The sequence below is a fragment of the Gekko japonicus genome, unplaced genomic scaffold (assembly GCF_001447785.1).
Source record: "Gekko japonicus isolate JY-2015 unplaced genomic scaffold, Gekko_japonicus_V1.1 scaffold2593, whole genome shotgun sequence".
Classification (NCBI taxonomy): Eukaryota; Metazoa; Chordata; class Lepidosauria; order Squamata; family Gekkonidae; genus Gekko; species Gekko japonicus.
This window is the reverse complement of record NW_015160299.1, coordinates 83,333-106,372: the sequence shown is the minus strand read 5'-3', so window position 1 is coordinate 106,372 and position 23,040 is coordinate 83,333. Positions and strand designations below refer to the sequence as shown.

The 23,040-nt window shown below is 48.6% G+C and overlaps 1 protein-coding gene across 1 annotated transcript in view; it reads left to right on the top strand.

The window, feature by feature from the left end:
- The window catches only part of LOC107114574 (whey acidic protein-like), a 23,243-nt gene extending 4,682 nt beyond the window's left edge, over window positions 1-18,561 (top strand). Inside the window, exons 2-7 of the mRNA XM_015416115.1 lie at window positions 2,066-2,206; window positions 5,337-5,480; window positions 7,199-7,318; window positions 11,108-11,260; window positions 13,792-13,935; window positions 18,557-18,561. Of these exons, the coding sequence (XP_015271601.1) occupies window positions 2,066-2,206; window positions 5,337-5,480; window positions 7,199-7,318; window positions 11,108-11,260; window positions 13,792-13,935; window positions 18,557-18,561 (707 nt within the window). The remainder of the gene's footprint in view (window positions 1-2,065; window positions 2,207-5,336; window positions 5,481-7,198; window positions 7,319-11,107; window positions 11,261-13,791; window positions 13,936-18,556) is intronic.
- The last annotated feature ends 4,479 nt before the right edge of the window (window positions 18,562-23,040 follow it).

Sequence of the window (23,040 nt, the reverse complement as noted above, 5' to 3'; positions counted from 1 at the left end):
AAGCAGATATACCTTATTCAAGGTGGTCCTCTGATGGCTCCCAGCCAATCAGGCAACAGGTAGAAGCCTGGCAAAGCAACGGGCTACATTTCCCTGGAGAAAGGCTACACCAGGCACTCAAGGTCAGACAGCATAAGGTACAGAGATAATAAAAGCAGAGAAGCCTCAGCAGCAACAAAAGTAGACATTCCAAAGTCACACACCCACACCATTCTCATGGCAGCAAGGACGTCGTAGAGGCCTAGCTGACACAGAAAGTAGGAGTTTAAAGGGACTCAGGCCATTATGCATCTAGAATTTTCTCCATTGTTTTATCAAACCCACACGGGAACAGAAAAAGATGTGGCTCAAAACCGCATTCAAATACCCTGGGGGGGCCAACACCATACTGACTGCAGAGTCAACCCTGAACAGCCATAAACAGCCATAATTCTATGCAGACAGTTACCATAAAACCGAGAGTTAAAAGGAAGTGAAAGCGGCCTGCAATCTGGACGCTGCCATAGAATCCGACAATCCATCAAAGTGAAAGTGGCGTGCATTGTAGAGGGGAATTTCTGTTCCAGCGTGGGTTTGGTAAAACAGTGGAGCAAATGCTAGATGCAGAATGGGCCTCAGTGTAAAGGGATTCTGCTCTATCCACAAACCGCCATGAACTGCTTTAAAAGTTTGTGGGAGTTCATGATGGTAGAGCCGTCACAAAATTCGTGATGAATTTTGCTTCGTGGTTCGGTTTGTGCCCATCCCTACTCTGCCGTTGTTTGTCTACAAGGCTCTCTCTAGCCCATCCACTTTCATGTCGTGGAATGTTCACAACACTCTAACTTCTGAGGGAGACATTTCCTTTCTGGAATGGAGACAGTGGAATAGGTGAGATGGGTGTGGGAATGCTGCATGAGTTCCCCACACAGAAAAGACAGTCCACCATTCTTCCTTACCACAAGGGTCGTCCACACAGAGGAGAAGTTTTCAGCAGCACACTGAAAATCGCGACAAGTGCTCAGCATCGGTTATTTCAATCCCAACATGTAATTTCAGCCAGGCCCAGAAATCCAGCTCAGGATGTGAAGCTTGGATTAGCTGCAATGTTTGGCTTTCCTGATGGTGAGAAGGTTCTCCTGAGCATGTTAAGAGGGATCTTCTGAATCAGCAGAGCCATCTCCTATAAGGTCAGCAAGGCAAGGCCATCTAACAGGAGCAGAAGAGCCCTTCTGGAGTGGACCAAAGGCCCAACAAGTCCAGCATTCTGTTCACACAGAGGCCGATCAGCTGCCTCCAGAAATCCCACAAGCAGCAACACTGCAACAGCACCCTCATGACCCCCTGTGCTCCCCCTGCGCAAGGGACACAAGGAGGCACATTGGCCTCTGCTGCTGGAGGGAGGAGAAGAGGAAGAGGAAGAAGAGGAAGAGGAAAAAGAAGAGGAAGAAGAAGAAGAGGAAGAGGAGGAGGAGGAAGAGGAAGAAGAAGAGGAAGAAGAAGAGGAGGAGGAGGAGATTGGATTTATACCCTGCCCTTCACTCAGAGTCCCAGAGTGGCTTCCAGTCCCCTTCCCCTCCCCACAACAGACACCCTGTGATGAGGCAGAGAACAGCTCTGAGAGAATTGTGGCTTGCCCAAGGTCACCCAGCAGCTGCATGTGGAGGAGGAGTGGGGAATCAAACCCGATTCTCCCAGATTAGAGTCCGCGCACTTAACCACGACACCAAACCCGGTACTCCAGACTGGAGTCCACGCTCCTAAACCACTCAACCAAACTGTCTCTCTCCATCTCCATCATAACCTGTAGCCACTTGACAGCCCCCCTCCTCCCTGAATGTGTCCATTTCCCTTTTAAAATCCTCCGAGTTGGCAGCCGTCACCACATCCTGTGGTGGTGAGTTCCACAGATTAACTAGTCACCCTCCGCAAGGCAGTGACGTTCTCTCCCACTCTGGCTTCCCTTCCTATGGCTGTGGCAAGTTCCTTTTCGGAGGCAGCCCTGTGCCCAGGGCCACTGTCTGGCGGAGGTCCCAAGGTCTGGCCAGAGGCCTCTGACCGCCCTGCGCCTTCCTTCCTTCCTCAGTGGGGGCCGGCTACTGTCCCACGCCCTGGTCCGCCACGGAGGAGCCCTGCCTGGTGACCTGCCCGGACGACACCTGGTGTGGCCCGGGGGAGAAGTGCTGTCTCAATGGCTGCCACGTCTGCTGCGTCGTGGCTGAGCCAGGTACACGTGTTCACGGGGATGGCAACGATTGACAACTCCAGGCTGGGAAGTTCCTGGAGATTTGGGGGGTGGATTCTGGGGGTGGGCATGGCTGGTGGGGGGGGGGGGGGGAGCTCAGCGGGGTGCGATGAGGTCGCGCCCACCCTCCAAAGCAGCCATTTTCTCCGGAGGAACTGGCCACTGTAGTTCGGAGACTGGCCATCATTGCGAGAGAGCTCCAGGCCACACAATATTACAAAACTAATCACTGAGGAAAACAGTGCTTCTATAAACATCGCAATGAACTTTAGAATAATAGAATCATAGAGCTGGAAGGGATCTCCAGGGTCATCTAGTCCAACCCCCCTGCACAAGGAAGAAATTCACAAATACCTTTCCCCCCCACACACACACACACAGTGACCGCTGTTCCACGCCCAGAAGATGACAAAAAACCTCCAGGTTCCCCAGCCAAACTGGCCTGGAGAAAAATGGCTTCCTGACCCCAGAGGGGTGATTGGCATTTCCCTGGGCGTGTCAGAAAGGGCCACGAGAACTAAGCCCTGAGGCAACCCTTCCTGCCCTCCCCCTCATGATCTGCCTAAATTAGCAGAATCAGCATTGCTGTCAGATGGCCATCCAGCCTCTGTTTCAAAACCTCCCAAGAAGGAGAGCCCACCACCACCTCCCGAGGAAGCCTGTCCCACTGAGGAACCACTCTAACTGTCAGGAAGTCCTTTCTAATGTTTAGCCAAAAACTCTTCTGATTTAATTTCAACTCCTTGGTTGTGGTCCGACTTTCCGGGGCAACCTAAAACTCCGCACCCTCCTCTACATGACAGCCCTTCAAGTACTTGAAGATGGTGATCCTATCCCCTCTCAGTCGTCTCCTCTCCAGGCTAAACAGACCCAGCTCAAACACACACGAAACTGCCTTCTACTCAATCAGACCCATTGGTCCATCAAGGTCAGTATTGTCTACTCAGACTGGCAGTGGCTCTCCAAGGTCTCAGGCGGAGGTCTTCCTCATCACCTACTGCCTGATCCCTTTAACTGGAGATGCCGGGGATTGAACCTGGGACCTTCTGCATGCCAGGCAGAGGCTCTACCACTGAGCCACAGCCCCTCTCTACAGCTCTCCAGGGTCTCAGGCGGAGGTCTTTCCCATCACCTACTGCCAGGTCCTTTTAGCTGGAGATGCCGGGGATTGAACCTGGGACCTCCTGCATGCCAAGCAGAGGCTCTGCCACTGAGTCACGGCCCCTCCCCATACATTATTAATTCAGGGTAAGTGAATCAACAAAGTAATCAGCAAGCTCCTTCCGCCTTCCCTCCTAGGACTTGGTCTCCAGACCCCTCACCATCTTCGTTGCCCTCCTCTGGACACATTCCAGCTTGTCTATATCCTTCTTAAACTGTGGTGCCCAAAACTGAACGCAATACTCTAGGTAAGGTCTAACCAGAGCAGAGTAAAGCGGTACCATCTCTTTGCATGATCTGGACACTGTGGACACTACAATATAATATATTCATTTGTGTCTTGCCTTTTTCCATTTTCTTTTATGCATATGTTCTTTGAAATCTTACTAACGGTTAGAGATCCACAGGCATCAGGCTTGTAGGAATTTCATGACATTGCAAGGGGTGAGCAACATGCTGGGTTCTGTTGACAATGACAGAGGATGTCTCACTTAGTTAAGTGATATGTTTATAACTTTGGTTTTTTCCTCTTCTTTTTTGACATTATGCACTTCCTCTAAGGAGCTGCGGTGGCTCAAGTGGTTAAGACGCTGAACTGCAGGCTGTGGAAGGTCAGTAGTTCAGCAGTTCAAGACCCGAGTTGCCGCATGACGGAGTGAGCTTCCATCTCTAGTTGCAGCTCCTGCCAACCTAGCAGTTCGAAAGCAAGAAATTGCAAATAGATAAATAGGTACCACTTCGGTGGGAAGGTAACAGCGTTCCGTGCGACTTGGTGTTTAGTCATGCCGGCCACATGACCACGGAAACGTCTTCGGACAGCACTGGCTCTTCGGCTTTGAAATGGAGATGAGCACCGCAACCCTAGAGTCGGACTCGACTGGCTTTCGAGCAAGGGAACCTTTACCTTTACCTTACTTCCTCTAATAGTATGGTTAAGACAAGATTTGTGTCACAATATGATGTATGGGCATTAATGCAGGGTAAGTGTATTACAACAAGGCAATCTGCAAGCTGGCCCTGGTGGGAATTAATAGATTGTGACCCCAATCTTGTTATTTGTAGCCTTGGAAATTATGTTTGGTTGTTGATGAAGACATCTGAAATGCGCTATACCAGAGGCACATCCGACAGCACCAATTGGACTCTTTTTGATTGCACTCATTGGACTTTTATTGATCGAGTGCTTCACCTGTTGAGCAATTTGAGACTATTGGCATATGTGTTCTTTATCATTCTTAATGTATGACAACCAAGTCAGTGAAGTTATTATATGAGTGTTGTTACATCTGTACTTTGTATAATATGAGGACGGTGATCTCTAGCCTCCAGTAAGATTTCAAAGGACATGTGTATAAAAGAAAAAAGAAAAACGCAAGACGCAAATGAGCACCTTAGATTAAAGTTCGTAGGGATATTTTTAGTAGCACTGTTTTCCTCGGTGACTTGCTTTGCAATATTGTGCTCCCTTGTTTGTTTGTTTTACGTATTCCACACCTGGGGGGTTGGCATCAATGTTCCCTCTAAGCTGTGGAGTCTTGTGAGCAAAAACTCTACTTTGTGAGATACTGGCATTAAAGTTGTGAGCAAGCAATTTGGCTACTGCATAAATTAGTTTGCTCTGGAGCCATCTTTCCTGAGCAGAGCCAAAAATGTGTGCACCGGAGGCTAAAAAACTGTGAGCTAGCTCACATTCACTCAGTTTAGAGGGAACCCTGGTTGGCATCACTAGCCTGGCTGGCGACTCTCTGGCCTCCTTGACTGCGGAAGGATCATGAGGACCAAGAGTTCACCTGTGCAGAGCAGACACAAGGCTCACGAAATGGGATTGTGGACCAGGAAACCCCGGCTATAAGCAAGGCTTGGGAGGGTGAGCCGCACCCCATCAAAAGGCTCGGGGAAGGCAGTGGGAGGGGGCCTCCGCTGAATACTTTCTTGCTGCTTCCTGCCCCAGAGAAGCCTGGCGTCTGCCCACGGGAGAGGGTGTCGCTCACCGGCCTCCCCTGCACCAATCAGTGTCTGGACGACAGGAGCTGCCCGGGGAACAAGAAGTGCTGCTTCAGCGGCTGCGGCCTGGAGTGCGTGAGCCCCCCCACAGGTACCGCCGCTGCCTCTTGGCATCTCTTGGGTCTCAGCGAGGGAGGGGGGGCACAGGGTGTCCTTCTTTCTGCAAAGGCCAAGGTTGCCAACTCCAAGTTGAGAAATTCCTGGAGATTTGGGGGACGAGTGTGTGGAGGGCAGGGTTTGTGGGCATCCGCAGAGTGTCCTGGTGTGGGGAGGAGAGAGACTAGGGTTGCCAGGCCTCCCGGTGGAGGTGGGGGTCTCCCGCTGCCAAGTCCCACCTCCCTGCTGCCGATCAGCTGGGGAACCTGCCCTGAACAAGAGAGACAACCAATGTTCCCTCTAAGCTGTGGCGTCTTGTGAGCAAAAACTCTACTTGGTGAGCTCCTGGTGTGAAAGTTGTGAGCGAGCGATTTGGCTACTGCATAAGTTAGTTTGCTCTGGAGCCACATCCTTCCTGAGCGGAGACAAAAATGTGTGAGCTGGAGGCTAAAAAACCGTGAGCTGGCTCACACTAAGTCAGCTTAGAGGGAACATTGGAGAAAAGCCAAATTTACCATAGAGTTTTTGCCCAAGTACCAGAGCGTTGCCCCTGACATCCTGGATGTGATAACAGCACTTCTGGGTCATGTGGGCAACAACGTGGACACATTGCTGTACATTGGCTGGGCTGCTCCCCACAAGTCCCCCCCACAAGTCCCCCAGGAGGGACCTCAGCAAGGTATCATGCCCTACGGTCCATCTTCCAAAGCAGCCATTTTCTCCTGGGGAACTGACCTCTCTCGTCTGGAGACCAGTGGTCATTCCAGGAGACCTCCAGCCACAACCTGGAGGTTGGCAACCCTAGCATAGAAGGCGTGCCCACTCTACTAGAGGGCTCTGTCCACTAGGTGACCGCAACCTTCTGACGTTCATACTGTTAAAAGAGGCAAAGACTCCACCTGTGCCCACCACCACACAGAACTAAGCACCACCACCCCATCCCACCGCCTGACAGACCGAACAGCCACACCCTGTCGGGAAAGAGGGAGCTCGTGGCCAGGCCTCATCTTGCCTCCTGGGGAGACGTGGTCCTTGCGACGCAGATTCCCGTTCTTCTCCCTTGCCGGCCACGGGTGCCTCAAAGAAGCCCAGACTGAGAGCCAGTTTGGTGTCGTGGTTAAGTGCGCAGACTCTAATTTGGGAGAAGTGGGTTTGATTCCCCACTCCGCCACATGCAGCTGCTGGTGTGACTTTGGGTCAGTCACAAGTTCTCTTAGAGCCCCACCTACCTCACAGGGTGTCTGTTGTGGGGAGGGGAAGGGAAAGGAGTTGTAAACCACTCTGAGACTCCAAGTGAAGGGCAGGATATAAATCCAATCTCCTCCTTCTCTTCTTCCTCCTCCTCCTCCTCTTCCTCATCAGTGGTAATTCCAGAACTCTAGGCCCCCCTGGTGATGGCTAATCCTGCGTGGGAAGGGAGAGGAGGGCATTCGCTCCTTTTCCATGGAGGCCCGATGGGCAGCCTGCTGACTGAGCCTTTGGTAAAGGTGCAGGAGATGAAGTAGGGGAGGGCGGCAACCCTCCAGCCGTGTGAGGCCTTTTGCAAAGTCTGCCCAGATGTGTAGCAATGTGAAGTCCTGTCCGTCTCCACGGGAAGAGTGGGCCACCTCATCTGTGGCATTTCAGGGGATATTTTGTGAGTGCAGAGAGACCCTTGGGAGTGTCGGCAGGGGGCGCAGCACCCTCACGCCCTGCCTTGCCTGTGTATTTCAGAGCAGCCCACGGCATGCCTTCCGGACAGCTCGGGACCCGCGGACAACCTGGACTCCAAAGCACAGCGGTGCAGCAGAGGGGAGGGCTGCAGCCAGGAGGACCCTGCCAAGCCCAGCCTGGGTGAGTTTCCCTGCTCAGGCACGAGACTTCTGTTCATGGGTAGACGGGTGTCGGGAGAAAAGTGTGGCTGCACGTGTCTGTGAATGCATCTACCCATGCCACCCACACTCCCCCTCTGGTTCGTGTGTCCCCTGAGTGTTGCCTCCTTACCAAAGGCAGAGGTATAAGCTTGGAAACCACTAAGCTCTGGCAGAGACACTCAAGCAAGGGTTTCTTCCAATAAAACTTATCTTTATTAAAAGGAAAAACATTCAAAGGTTTACCTGGCAAGGTGACCAGCAAGACGCTATGCCAGCTTGCCAACACAGTAGACTCCTATTTCTTAAATACTGATAGTGAATACACAGAAAAATAAACATGCAAGCAAAGTTCTATCCCACCCAAAGCATGCAGAAAACGAAAGGCCGTCCGGGCTGACCCCCAAAGTCTCTGGAGAGTAAAAACCTCTCCTGATCCTTCAAGAGCCAGCGAGGGTCTGTTGAGACTGACCAGTATTTATACCAAATGATCAAAGAGGTCCCCCAATAATTAAATTACAGTTGTAAATTAACATTTTGAAGTTTTACAGGAGATTGCTTCCTTGCGTCTCACACAACAAAAGTTACATTTTTGTTTACAAGATCAGTACAGTGTCATTGTTTTTTCTGGCGTTCCCACAATGAGGGATAAACTGTTCTTTGATGTTATATCTGAGATGGAAGTGGGGAGTGTGAATCTCTGTATCTCAGGCGTTAGTTTGCCTTCCAGATTGAAGTCTGACACTCCCCAAATGGCCTTTCCTGTTAGATACATTTTATTGCCTAGGAAATTGTGGGTCTCACACCTGTGGAAATTTACATTGATTCAGATCCTGGGAATGGAATGTGTGAACTTTTGTGTGCGTGACCGAGAAAGAGATTTGCTTGGAACAAAGGGCTTGCAAAGAATCATGGTTTGGTTCAATGAAGCAGGCCAAGCCTGTGTTCTGTTTTGTTAGCAAAGACAGAGACAGATACATGGATTTTATAAACTATTTGGTTCATTTTTAAACCTAAACCTTCTATATTTCTAAAATTTCTTACCACAACTGGCAAGGGACGAAACTTCCTTGCCAACCTCCCAGAAGTGCCAGCTTTCCTCCACATGCAGCTGCTGGTGTGACCTTGGGTCAGTCACAAGTTTTCTCAGGGCTGTTCTCTCAAGGGCAGTTCTCGGGAGAGCTCTCTCAGCCCCGCCTAACCTCACTGGGTTTCTGTTGTGGGGAGGGGAAGGGAAAGGAGTTTGTAAGCCACTCTGAGACTCCTTTGAGTAGTGAAGGGCAGGGTATGAATCCAATCTCTTCTTCTTCTTCTCTCCTCCAACACCACATTTCAAATGAATCAGCTCTCTTCCTGTCAGCTTGCTTCAGCTTTCATGCCCAGATATAGTGATGGGGCATACGATGGATTTGGGTCACCAGCAATGCTTAGAGATCTTCTCTGGCTCCTTCATGGCCGCCCTTCCCAGTCTCCGTCTCCTTCTGATTCCTTGGCTGCAGTCTACATTCTGGTTGACGATGGAGCCAAAGGAATAGTAAATCTTTAACAGTTTTGATTGTTGCTACGCAATGTTTTATGTAGCATTTTGGTGTTGTGGTTAAGTGAATAGGCTCTAATCTGGGAGCACCGGGTTTGATTCCCCACTCCTCCACTTGCACCTGGCTGGATGACCTTGGGCAAGCCATAGTTCTGACAAGAGCTGTCCTTGGAAAAGAGCAGTTTCTGTCAAGAGCTCTCTCAGCCCCACCTGCCTCCCAGGGTGTCTGTTGTGGGGAGGGGAAGGGAAAGGAGTCTGTAAGCCGCTCTGAGACTATGAGTGAAGGGCAGGGTACAAATCCAATCTCTTCTCTTCTCTCTTTTCTATTTTCAACTCTCCCCCTTAGTATAATTTTATATGCTAACAAAATTACAAATGATGAAATTTTATTTATTTATTATTAGATTTCTACCCTGCTCTCCCCTCAAATGGGCTCAGAGCGGCTCACAAAAAGGGCACCATGTGCCAATATAAACAGTAAAACACCTAAAATACTTTAAAAACAACCATTATCAACATAAAGGGCTCAACAATGTTATTAAAGCATTCAGTCAAAGCAAGATGGTAGCCTGTAGATGAAGCTCCGAGCCCGATTATCAAAGCGATAAAATCAAAGCAATAAAATATGTCTAAGCTTGATAGGAAAGTAGGCGCTGGATATATTTCGATTCTCCCGCCCACCAACGTGTTGCATCTATGTGATTTCCTTTTTTACACAGATAAACACAGTCCTGCGTAATTCATATTAGCGTGCGTGAACTAATACCAGCATTACCAGTCTGTGGGCCAGTGAATCAGGACAAGAATCCCAGGAATTGCTAACCTGCCTCTAAGAAAGAGAGGGAGGGAGACGGGGTGGGGTGGGGTTGCCAGCTCCAGGTTGGGCGATCCCTGGATATTTTGGGGGCGGAGCCTGAGAAGGCTGGGGATTGGTGAGGGAAGTATAATGCCACAGAGTTTACCTTCCAAAGTGGCTATTTTCTCCAGGTGAACTGACCTCGATCACTCGGTCACCAGTTGCAATCCCAGGAGATTTTCAGCCGCCACCTGGAGTTCAGTCAAGTCAAGGACGAGAGATCACGGGAGGGACTGAACTTTGTAAGGAAAAACAACCGTGATATGATAGCAAAACCTTGCTAGAGAAAAATATGTCTTCTTTAATTATCCAGTGAATAACGGATCATAAAGGTGTTTTCATAAGTAGAGGGAGTAGGAAAAAATACAAAAGGGTGCGTTGTTTGAGGTTTCCCCCCCTTTTAAAAACAAAAGGATTCTGATCTCTGTTTACGGTGCATTCAGACTATGAGTGGAGGGAAAAAATGCGTATTTTTGTATATTTTCTAGTGTCAGGTCTCTTCTGATGAAACCTTGAGTGAAACGGTCCGTTGAGCTCTGTACCATCAGCAGGGCTTTTTTTGTAGAAAAAGCTGAGCAGGAAGGCATTAGCATAATAGGCCACACCCAACAGCAGAAACTCATTAGCATATTAGGCCACAGCCCTGACAGCACAGCTCATTGGCACATTAGGCCACACCCCCATGTTACCAGAAGTGTGGTTATCCAGCCACACTCACCTTTTGTTTCTTATTCTGTTGACCTTGTTTGTTGTCAAAACCCAGGGCCTTTTTTTGTAGCAGGAACTCCTTTGCTTCTTAGGCCACACACCCCTAATGTAGCCAATCCTAATGAGTTCCTGCTGTTGGGTGTGGCCTGTTATGCTAATGAGGTCCTGCTGGGCGTGGCCAACTCGGGAGCCAGCCGGAACTCCGTTCCTGTGTGTTCCTGTCCAAAAATAGCCCTGGTCTTATCAGAGGAGACTGCCTTTAATAGATAAATCATGAAGAACTCTGACATAAATGGTTTGAATAGGCAAAGTCCTTTTAAAAGTTGTTCAGATTCTCTAATAACCCTGACCATCAGAAAGAAAAACCTAAGACCAATCTGCTTCAAAGAAAACACCTTTATGATCTGTTATTTACTGGATAATTAAAGAAGATACCTTTCTCTCTAACAAGGTTTCGTCATCATATCATGGATGTTTTTCCTTACAAAGACCACCTGGAGTTTGGCAACCCTGCTGGGGGTGATTGTGTCGCTGGGGACCCAGCTGGCGTCATATGGCTTGGAGAGGAGTCGAGGCTGGCCTCCCTACATCCCACCGGGTTCTGTCTCTTCTGTTGATTCCCTGGGGCCGGTCCCATCAACGTCTGTCAACCTGAGTTTTGTGTGTTGCAGTGAAACCCGGAGCCTGCCCGGTCATGCTGAGGGGCTCCCTGGGCCCCTGCACCGAGACGACCTTGGAGAACTGCAGCAATGACTCTGACTGCGAGGAAGCAAAGAAATGCTGCTGGACGGGCTGCCGACATGCCTGCGCGGTGCCGGACGAAGGTCAGGCTTCCCTGAGCATTGCACAACTATCTTCCCTCCCAGCGAGCTCTCCTGTCCCACAAAAAGCATCGTGGTGTCCTAGAGACGGACGTTTATTCTGACATTATCTTGTTTATTCATTTAGATATTTATACTCCTTCCCGCCGCCGCCCCCCCCCAAAAAAAATTGGCTTATAAACCAACGTTCCCTCTAAGTTGTGGAGGCCTGTGAGCACAAATTCTACTTGTGAGCTCCTGGCAATAAAGTTGTGAGCAAGCGATTTGGCCGCTGCATAAATTAGTTTGCTCTGGAGCCCTCATAAGAACATAAGAGATGCCAATGTTGGATCAGGCCAAAGGCCCATCCAGTCCAACACTCTGTATCACACAGTGGCCAGAAATACCAGTGCCATCAGGAGGTCCACCAGTGGGACCAGGACATTAGAAGCCCTCCCACTGTTGACCCCCCCCAAGCACCAAGAATACGGAGCATCACTTGCCCCAGAGCCCCTATCTATACCTTGTGGCTAATAGCCACTGATGGACCTCTGCTCCATATGCTTATCTAGTTCCCTTTTGAAGCCTCCCATGCTTGTAGCCACCACCACTTCCTGTGGCAGTGAATTCCAAGTGTTAATTACTCTTTGGGTGAAGAAGTACTTCCTCTTATCCGTTCTAACCCGACCGCTCAGCAATTTCATGGAGTGCCCACGAGTTCTTGTATTGTGAGAAAGGGAGAAAAGTACCTCTTTCTCTACCTGCTCTTTCCCATGCATAATCTGATAAACCTCAATCATGTCACCCCTCAGTCGTCGTTTCTCCAAGCTAAAGAGCCCTAAGCGCCTTAACCTTTCCTCATAGGGAAAGTGTTCCAACCCTTTTATCATTCGAGTTGCCCTTTTCTGCACTTTTTCCAAAGCTATAATATCCTTTTTAAGGTGTGGTGCCCAGAACTGCACACAGTATTCCAAATGAGGTCTCACCATTGATTTATATAGGGGCATTATTATATTGGCTGATCTGTTTTCAATACCCTTCCTAATAATCCCCAGCATAGCATTGGCCTTCTTTATTGCAGTCACACACTGTCTCGACATTTTCAGTGAGTTATCTACTACAACTCCAAGATCTCTCTCTTGATCAGTCTCTGCCAGTTCAGACCCCATCAACGTGTATTTATATTTAGGATTTTTGGCTCCAATGTGCATCACCTTGCACTTGGCCACATTGAACCCCATTTGCCATGTTGACGCCCACTCGCCCAACTTTGACAGATCCCTTTGGAGTGCCTCACAATCCTCACTGGTTTTCACCACCTTGAACAACTTTGTATCATCCGCAAATTTAGCCACTTCACTGCTTACTCCCAACTCCAAATCATTAATGAACAAGTTAAAAAGCAGTGGACCAAGTACTGATCCCTGTGGTACCCCACTGCTTACCCCCCTCCACTGGGAGAACTGCCCATTTATACTCACTCTCTGTTTTCTATTAATTAGCCAGTTTTTGATCCATAAAAGGACTTGTCCTTTTATCCCATGATTTTTGAGCTTGCTTAGGAGCCTTTGATGAGGAACTTTATCAAAAGCTTTCTGGAAGTCAAGGTAAATAATATCTATTGGATCCCCCTTGTCCACATGTTTGTTCACCCCCTCAAAGAACATTAACAGGTTAGTGAGACAAGATCTTCCCTTACAGAAACCGTGCTGAGTCTGCCTCAATAGGTTTTGTTCATCTATGTGCCTACTAATTCTTTCCTTAATAATGGTTTCCACCAATTTACCCGGTATCGACATCAGACTGACTGGCCTGCAATTTCCCGGATCTCCTCTGGAACCCTTTTTAAAGATGGGAGTGACATTAGCTACCTTCCAGTCCTCAGGAATGGAGGCAGATTTTAAGGAGAGATTACATATTTTTGTCAGGAGACCCACAAGTTCACATTTGAGTTCTTTCAGAACTCTCGGATGTATGCCCTCTGGGCCTGGTGATTTTTCAGTTTTTAAGTTGTCTATCAGTTGTAGGACCTCCTCTCTCGTCACCTCAATCTGACTCAGGTCTTTCAACCTGTAAGATGAGAATTACTCAATGCACGCACAAAGAAAAACAGAAAAGACACCTTTAGACCTTTATCTGCTATTCGGACATATTTATTCCTTTACAGCTGCTGACCTTATAACCTTAGCCTGTTAGTTTTGCTTTGCATATCTTAACGTGTCATCATGTTACATGTTAGTTTCCCTATCTATAAGTTTGAACCTGACACACCATTCCAATGTATTTGAAAAAAGTGTCCTCTGCACACGAAAGCGCATACCTTGCATAAACCTTTGTTGGTCTTACAGGTGCCATGGGACTCTAAGTTCGTTCTACAGCGTGCATGTTGTACATGGATTGTACTTGCATTTGCTATAATTTATGGATTGGGCAAGAGCCCCCTGGGAGGCAGGAAAACCCTCCCTTTTTTTATTCTCGTCAGATTTCCGTCCATTTATTCCACCTCATTCACCTGCTCGTTCTCACACACTCTCCCTCCCCACCTTTTGCCCCAGTGCACCCTGGGACCTGCCCACCCAGAGCAGCAGAGAGCAGCACTTCCGAATGTGACACCTTCTGCTTCCGGGACGACGATTGCCCCGAGAGCCAGAAGTGCTGCTGGCTGAGCTGTGGACGTGCCTGCACGGCTCCATCTCCAGGTAAGGGTCAAGCAACAGGGAGACAGGATCGGCAGGAGACCAGGTGGGATGAGCCAGGGGCAGCAGTCTGGCCTCTGAGCGGGCAAGCAGGGCCGGCTCACTCACTAGGTGAACTAGGCGATTGCCTAGAGCGGGCTGGTCCTTAGGGGCGCCAAACTGCACCCGGCCCCGTACTCTGGGAGTTTCTTGATTATTTGTGTTTTTCATTCTTCCTAAAATGCATTTATTTTTTGGAAAATGGTGGGCACACGGGGGGGGGGTGCCAGAAGGGATCCTCGCCTAGGGTGCAAAATAAGCTGGGGCCGGCCCTGCGGGCAGGTCCCCCAACTCGGGGCTTCAGGATTCCTTTCACTGGTTAGGTGGGATCCCCAGAGAGAACCCAAAAAGCCCCCAGCATTAATGCACATTGGGGGGAAAACATTCCCACTTCAAGTCTAGGCTACTGGGGTCTGAACTTGCTGAGCCTGAGAGGCAAAAAGATCTGGGGGTCGTAGTGGAGCGCTCCATGAACGTGTCAACCCAGAGTGTGCTGCAGCGGCGAAAAGGGCAAACTCTGTGTTAGGGATGATTAGGAAAGGGATTGAGAATAAAACGGCCAGTATTGTAATGCCCCTGTACAGATCTATGGTGCGGCCTTGTTTGGAATATTATGTCCATTTCTGGTCACCGTATCATAAAAAGGACATTGCAGAGCTGGAAAAGGTACAGAGGAGGGCAACCAAGATGATTCAGGAGTTGAAGCACCTTCCCTAGGGGAAAAGGCTGGAGAGTCTAGTGTGGAAAAGAGATGAGTAAGGGGGTGGGATATGACAGGGGTTTATTAAATTATGCAGAGGGCGGAGAGAGTCAAAATAGAGAAATTTTTCTCCCTTTCCCCAAATACTAGAACTTGACGGCATCCAGTGAAGCTGACGGGCAGTAGATTTGGAACAGACAAAAGAGAATACTACTTTACACTTGAGTGAATAAAATGTGGAATTTGCTGCCAGAGGATGTGGCGATGACCACAGGAATAAGCAACTTTAAAGGGGGATTGGGCAGATTCATGGAGGATAAGTCTATCAATGGCTACTAGCCCTGGTGACTGTGGGGAAACTTGTCAGCTAAGCTGCCATGCCTTGTCAGCTAAGCTGCTTCTTGTTGTTCAGTCGCACAGTCGAGTCCGACTCTTCACGACCCCATGGACCAGGTCACGCCAGGCCAGGTGAGCTACTGGCAATAAATTTGTGAGCAAGTGATTTGGCTGCTGCATAACTTAGTTTGCTCTGGAGCCCCATCCTTCCTGAGCGAAGACAAAAATGTGTGAGCCAGAGGTTAAAAACCTGTGAGCTAGCTCACACAAACTCAGCTTAGAGGGAACACTGCCCACCACCACCCCATCCCCACCATATAGACATCCTATCACAGCTGTGGAAGCCGCTGCATGTGCACAATGGGGAATCATCTCCATGCGGAAGCAGCCTGTGTTCGACCTCCCGGCTTGCCCTTCCTGTCCCCAGTGTTCTGGATCTGCTACCCACAGTCCCACCTTTGACATCATTAGGTATCAATTGGATGCCTGCTTGATGGGGGTGTTGCAGTGGTAGGTCCTGCACGGGCAGCAGGTTGCACTAGATACTCCTGTGTTCCCTCCCAACTCTGAGATTAAATAAATAGATTAGATAAATAAATAAAGTCACTATTGCTCTTCTTGAGAGCCAGTTTGGTGTCATGGTTAAGTGCGTGGACTCTAATCTTCGAGAACCGAGTTCGATTCCCCACTCCTCCTCCACTTGCACATGGCTGGATGACCTTGGGCAAGCCGTAGTTCGGACAAGAGCTGTTCTTGGAAAAGAGCCATTTCTGTCAAGAGCTCTCTCAGCCCCACCCACCTCACAGGGCGTCTGTGGTGGGGAGGGGGAGGGAAAGGAGTTTGTCAGCCACTCTGAGACTCCCTTGGGTAGTGAAGGGCCATGGGGTATACATCCAATCTCTTCTCTGCCACTCTAATCTGGGAGAACCGGGTTTGATTCCCCACTCCTCCACTTGCACCTGGCTGGATGACCTTAGGCAAGCCACAGTTCTGATAAGAGCTGTTCTTGGAATAGAGCCGTTTCTGTCAAGAGCTCTCTCAGCCCCACCTACCTCCCAGGGTGTCTGTTGTGGGGAGGGGAAGGGAAAGGAGTTTGTGAGCCGCTCTGAGACACCTTTGGGTAGTGAAGGGCCATGGGGTATAAATCCAACCTCTTCTTCTTCTTGACTGGTGAGTGTAGTGTTGTGGTAAGAAATATTGAAAGATGGAAGTGTTTTGGGTTTAAAATGAATCAAATAAGTTTATGAAATCCATATACAATATCTGGCTCTGCCCTGGCTAGAAAAAGAAAAAAAAAACAGGCTTGACCTTTTCTTTCACTGAAGATGTACTCAACATTACATTCCCAGGCCCAGGGGCGTGTGAGACTTTACAATAAACAGCTGGCTTGGAAAGTGACAGAACCCCAATAAAGATGTGTGGCCATTTGGACACCTGGCAAGATAAGACTAGCTTCCTGAGAGACAGAGAGTTCACACACATACCCCGCTTTCATCTCTCTAAACATCAAAGCACAGTTTATTTCCCTGATTGGGGAACACCTGGATGACACTGTATTGATCCCTTTGAAATGTGAACTTTTATTGTGTGAGACCAAGGAAACAAAATTTTCCTGTAATACAATCTCATCTTCTAGGAAGCAATTTTTAGATAGGCAATTTCCACTTCCATGCTAATTAACACCTGATATGATCATCAAAAAGAACTCCTTTGATGTTGGGTTTAAATACTGGTCAGAGCCCACAGATTTTTAGCTGAATCCGAAAGGATTCAGTTAGAGAGAGCCTCTCGACGCGCTTGCATGGGGTGGGAAAAACTTTGTTTTGCATGTTTATTTCTGTGTGTATTCTATTAATGTTTAGGAAACTAGGGACTCTGAATGTTTTTCTATAATAAAGATAAGTTTTATTTTAAGAAGAGACTAGTGAATTCCAAGCTTGCACATCTGCCTTTGGTACGGGGCGACACTCAGGAGACACACACGAACTGAGGGGGGAGTGTGGGTGACAGGGTTAAACACACACCCACACATCCAAAAATTCTTACAACAAGTGTCACATTACTTTTGTGCACATGATTGCAGTTCAGTGTCAGTCAGATATGAGGATGCTTCCCATCAGTTGCAAGATTGCTTTGAGAGGACAAACTGGGATATTTTTGATCATCAAGACCTGGAGGAACACACAGTGGCAGTCCTGGGTTATATTAAACACTGCATGGGCAGTGCTGCTGTGGAGAGGTGCATACGGGTCTGTCCTAATCAAAAACCCTGGATGACGAGAGAGGTACAGCGACTTTTGAGGGAGAGGAATATGGCCTTTAGGTCTGGAGACATGAACCTTTATAGCTCTGCCAGAGCCAACCTGAAAAGAGGCATCCGACAGGCTAAGCTGGGCTATAGGCAGAGGATTGAGGATAGATTCAATACGAATGACATGCAGCAGGTGTGGCAGGGGATTCAGAATATTACCAATTATAAACCAACCTTTGCTGCCGTGGATGGAGACTCTTCATTGGCGGAGGAGCTTAATCTCTTCTTTGCCCATTTTGATGTGGAGCCGAAGGGGACAGCCATACTACAGCCACCTGTCCATGGCGGCCCCTCCCTCAGGGTAGAAGAGCATGAGGTGAGGCGTACGCTGAGGGCTGTAAATCCGAGGAAAGCGGCTGGACCTGATGGCATTACGGGATGGGTGTTGAAAGAGTGTGCTGACCAGTTGGCAGGGGTCTTTACTAAGATCTTCAACCGGTCCTTACACCAGTCTATTGTTCCGTCTTGCCTAAAGTCCTCAATTATTGTTCCCCTGCCTAAAAAATCCACAGTCAGCGGTCTAAAGGATTATAGACCAGTTGCGCTCACTCCGGTTGTGATGAAGTGTTTTGAGAAATTGGTACGTAGTCACATCGTCTCATGTCTAATTCTGTAAGCATGTATGACCTTCATCTCTTGGGGTTTTAGTGGTTTTATTTACTTTCTCCCATAGTTTATAGATTCCTCTCCCTTGATTTCTTGTAGTTTATTCAGAAAATGCAATAAAAAATTCAACCCTTTTGGGGCTCTTAAAAAAAGAAAAGAAAAGAAAGGGGGGTCCATACAAGCCTTAATAATGTACCATGTTTCCTGTGAAAATCCATCCCCATGGGCAAGATCCTACTACAGTGATGGCAAACCTTTCAGAGACCGAGTGCCCAAACTGCGACCCAAAACCCACTTATTGATCACAAAGTGCCCACACGGCAATTGAACCTGAATACTGAGGTTTTACTTTAGAAAAAACAACTCATACATTAATTTAAAATGATCCACACAAAGTAAGGAAAGCAATCCCAAACGCTTTCATTTCCTTAAAATTATTTGGCAGAGAATTCAACCCTTTAATGATGGTCTGGGCCTGGCTGGGGCGATGGCACGCGTGCCCACAGAGAGGGCTCTGAGTGCCACCTCTGGCACCCGTGCCGTAGGTTCGCCATCATGTCTACTGGGAAGTAAAACCCATTCTGCTTCTCCTGCTTGTGTCTACAGCTTCCTTTTGTTTCCTTTGTTTGCAGGCTAATGCATCCTGTGTGTCCTGTCTCTCAAGACCAGCTCATTGCTCTCTCCCAGGAATCATGAACTGATGCTTCATCATCAACTCCTTCTCTGGAGGAAACATGGGGCACAAGTACGTTTTGAGTGGGATTATGAGTATTTATAAGTTATGGGGAAGTTGGATGGGATCTATAAACGGGTAAGATAGGGGCATAGGAAAAAAGGAGGGACTAGAAGAGTGAAAAAAAATGGATGTTGTAATAGTAACCTCAGGTGGATTTTTTTTTCCGTTTCACGATTGTTAAAAATGGAAAATGAGGATATCGATAAGATGAATAATGAATTTATGTTTGTGTTTTGACTGATATACTTAATAAAAAATGTAAATTCAAAAAAAAAGTTTGGCTTATTTCTTTGCAGCCAACCAAAGTCAATGCTCTCTCTATGTAAAACAACCATTAGGATGTCCACAGTGTAATAGTCAGAGTGGGTAGCCAGGTTAGGCTGAAGAAACAGAATAAATGTTGAGTCCAGTGGCACCTTTGTGACCAACAAAGTTCGATTCTGGCTAATTAGAGTCCAGATGCATATGTAACTGAGTGAAAAGTATAGCTAAGATTGGATTAATACAGTTGGTAAGACCTGTGAATAGCAGCAAATTAGCATACAGTTAATAAAAGATCGTAGATTCAGGTGGGTAGCCATGTTGGTCTGAACCAACAGGACAAAGTTTTAGCCCAATGACATCTTTAAGACCAACAATGTTTAATTCTGGGTGTGCACGCAAAAACTTATGCCCAAAATTAAACTTTGTTGGTCTTAAAGATAATAAAAGACTCAAACTTAGTTCTCACATCTGTTTAATTCTTTTATTATCGGTCTGCTAATTTGCTGGTCTGGCAGATGGCATACAGAGGGCAGAATGAGGCCCACTTTCCATATGCACCACAGCCGTAATCTGAATCAGGCACTGTGCACGTGGGAATGGGGAAGCATTTGCAAGTTGTGCGTGACTCTCTGGACACGGGATGTCAGGTCCAGGCTCTAAGGAGTGGTTCCCATTTTATCTACTCGCCGAAGCTTTCAAATCGCTGGGTGGACGATGAGCTGGGGACAACAGGCTGGCTGCTCACACCAGCGCGGGGCTCGAACTAACACAGTTCAGATGTTAAGACATGTCTTTGGATGACCCCCCCCCTTCTGACCTGGCCACAGCCCGGTGAGGGAGAGCAGAGCCTTCCACCATGTCTGGCTTCTTGGCGATCTTCACCGTGTGACTCAAATACAAATTTTTTGGGGGGGAGGGTGAGAACTGTTACCATGTGTGTTTGCAATTGCATTTTTGTCTGTACTGTGCTTATGCTATGTTGGTCAAATGTCTGTGTATCTGTGCATTTGGGATTCAGAGATCACTGCTGTGTGTATTTGATGCTGTGCGTTTGAATGGCTGGCCTCATGCTGCCTATGGATGGGCATGGCTTGAGCTGCCAGCCACAAGACACATGCCTCCCTGGAATCTCCCAGAGTGCCTCTGGACAAAGGAGACCAGCGCCATTATGCACAATGAGAGACTTGGAGAAACAACAGGCTTTTCCACCATTGACGAACTGTGGGAAAGCACGCATTTCTCCCTGGTATCTGGTTTTGGAATCACAAAGACAACTTCCTTAATTGCCTGTGGACCTGGCTCATCTTCTGCAAGTCAAAGGTTGCCAATGGAAACGACAGTTTCACACCTGGCCACATGGCCCCTTTTGAAGTTAGGGTAGCATCTGCATATTGCCCCCTTCCCCCTCATTAGGACGTCACCACTCTTTGACCTATAGCCTTAGCAAAGAGGATGGACCCTAAGGGTTTTATGGCCGTAAAGCCAACCCAAAACATAGCTTTTAAAAGGAGGAACACAGCCTTTGTTTCTCTGGTACCCCTCCCCTCCCCTACCTTGCAACGTAAGTGCTGCAGGTGAGTCTTACTGCGTTCCCGGGAGTCGCGACCCAGGAACCCACACGTGGCTTGGCCGGTCCAGCTCGTGTGTTCTTAGAATTCACCCGCTGATCCTTAAGCTGCCCCTTTTCGCTACGAGGAGATTTCTCCCCAGCTTGGACCTCAGATAAGTATAAGCGATATCCCGTGGTGTGTTATCCCCCCTTGTCTGTGCTTTTATTATTTTCCTTGCTGATTGCTTTCTATGAACTATTGTAACTAAGGATCTTGAGAGAATCTGTGTATGCATCTGTTTTGGTATGCTTGAAGAACTGCTTAGTAAAAGGCAACATTTATTCATAAACCTAGCGTGTTGTCTCAAATTCCTGGGAATTAGGAGCGTTCCGTTGGGCCAATCTGACCTCTGTATACATTGGCAAGAACTCACGCCATGCCCACTGTCGTAGATAATTCAGAATTGGGCATTCGGAACCATCCTTAGAGGAGTTCCGGTCACAGAACAGAGGGCATAAACCGAGCCACTGCCCTGGACGTGGAGCCACTCCCACGGGACGACTGTGAAATTGCTCCTCAACTGTTCCAGAACCCCCCTTTGCCCCACAGCCATTCAAGCAATTCTTGCTGACAGGAAGCACATTTGTCCAGTTGCCAAGAAAGGGGGGGGAGCACACCTGATGCTTTCGACCTTGGCGCCTTTCCCTGCAGAGCTCACCCCAGAACTTCGGGGTTGTTTAAAAAAAAAAGAGTCACGTGGATGAGAATCCATTCTTGGAAGAATAAACATCATTGGGGGAAAGTGACATTTGGAGTGGGAAAGAGGTAGCATTTTGGAAAACTGCAAAGGCTCACAGGCTGTGAAGAGGACAGGGTGACTGGCCACAGGAGACTCTTGCGCTCAATAATCTGTTTCTTTTAGGAAGACGCTGCGTATCACTCAAGAGGATGATTCAAGCGCCAGAAACCCCCTTTCGAAACCACCAGGTGTCATTTCGTAGAAAAAGAGGTGCAGGAGCTCATAAGCAAAACTCATTAGCACAACTTGTTTGCATGTGCCACTCCCCCTGACATCACCAGAAGTGTTTCAGAAGGCAACACCCACCGCTCAGGCAGGCTCCACTGGACTGTTCTGGATTGCTATCTATTGGAGGGGGACACATGCAGCTCTGTCCTCGCAGAGGAGGGAGAGCTTGTACCTGAATAAAACTTGGTCTTAAAAGTGCCACTGGACTGTTTTGGATTGCTAGCTATGGGGGGGGGCACACACACAGATCTGCTTTCACAGGGGAGGGAGAGCTTGTAACTGAAGGTGGGATGGGAGGGCTCTGCAAGTTACCTGGTTGTTTCTTGCTCCTCGTGGCCCGACTGAGGGCTGCTGGGAGCAGGGGGCGGGGCTTGTTGCATGTGCCCACCCCCTAGGCTCCTTACTGCCGGAGCTCCGCTCTTGTGCACTCCCGCAGGAAATGACCCCTGGAAACCACTAACAGGAACCAGATCTACTGCCCAGTCCTCAAGCACCAAATTGAAACTGCTGAGGAGACACCAGTGTTACACCAGCATATCTGTGCAATAGGATATATACTAGCAGTAAAGCCCGTTGTGAAAGCAATACAACGGGATCTAGAAAGAGGCTCTGGGGCAATGCTAAATAAAGAAATTATATATATAGTAGCAGTAAAGCCCGTTGTGAAAGCAATACAACGGGATCTAGAAAGAGGCTCTGGGGCAGTGCTCTGGCTTTGGGCAAACAGTGTCAATTTGCTGTGGTGACCTCAGCAGGGTATAATGACAGAGTCCACTGTTTTCTCCAGAGGAACTGATCTCTGCTACCTGAAGAGCAGTTGTAATTGTGAGTGATCTGTAGCCCTCACCTGGAGATTGGCAGCAATTGTTACCCAGGACAAAATGGCTGGTTTGGAGGGGGGGGTCTATGGCATTCTACCTGTCTGAGGTCCCACCCCTCTGCAAACCCCACCCTCTCCAGGCTCCACCCCTCAAATCCCCAGGAATTTGTCAGCATGTAGTTGGCAACCCCATCTCCTTCCCAGCTATCCATCAACCTACCATTATCTGCCCCTTTGACTTCAGCTGACTTCTGCCCTCCCTTCTGCAGAACAGTTGTAATACTGAGTGCTCTCCAGCCCTCACCTGGAGATTGGCAACAATGGTTCCCTATGTGGGACTGACTGGTTTGGAGGGTGGAGTCTATGGCAGTGTACCTGTCTGAGGTCCCGCCCCTCCTCAAACCTCACCCTCTTCAGGCTCCATCCCTCAAGTCTCCAGGAATTTCCCTTCTGGAGTTGGCAACCCTATCAGGATTGGCCCCAATGTGTTTTCTCCCAAAGGCCAAAGTAGGTGACAGGACCAAGCTTAGTTGCCTACCAACAGGCACTGAGGGGAATGTAGGGTTGCCAGCTCTAAGGAGGGAAATACCTGGAGGTTTTGGGGGTGGATTCTGTAGAGGGCCGAGCAACGGAGGCATCGGCCTTCTGTAGCCCGCCTTGCCCCCCCAATCTCGGCCCGGGCGACTGCGGCTCCCACCAGCGGCCGCCCGACTCCAGAC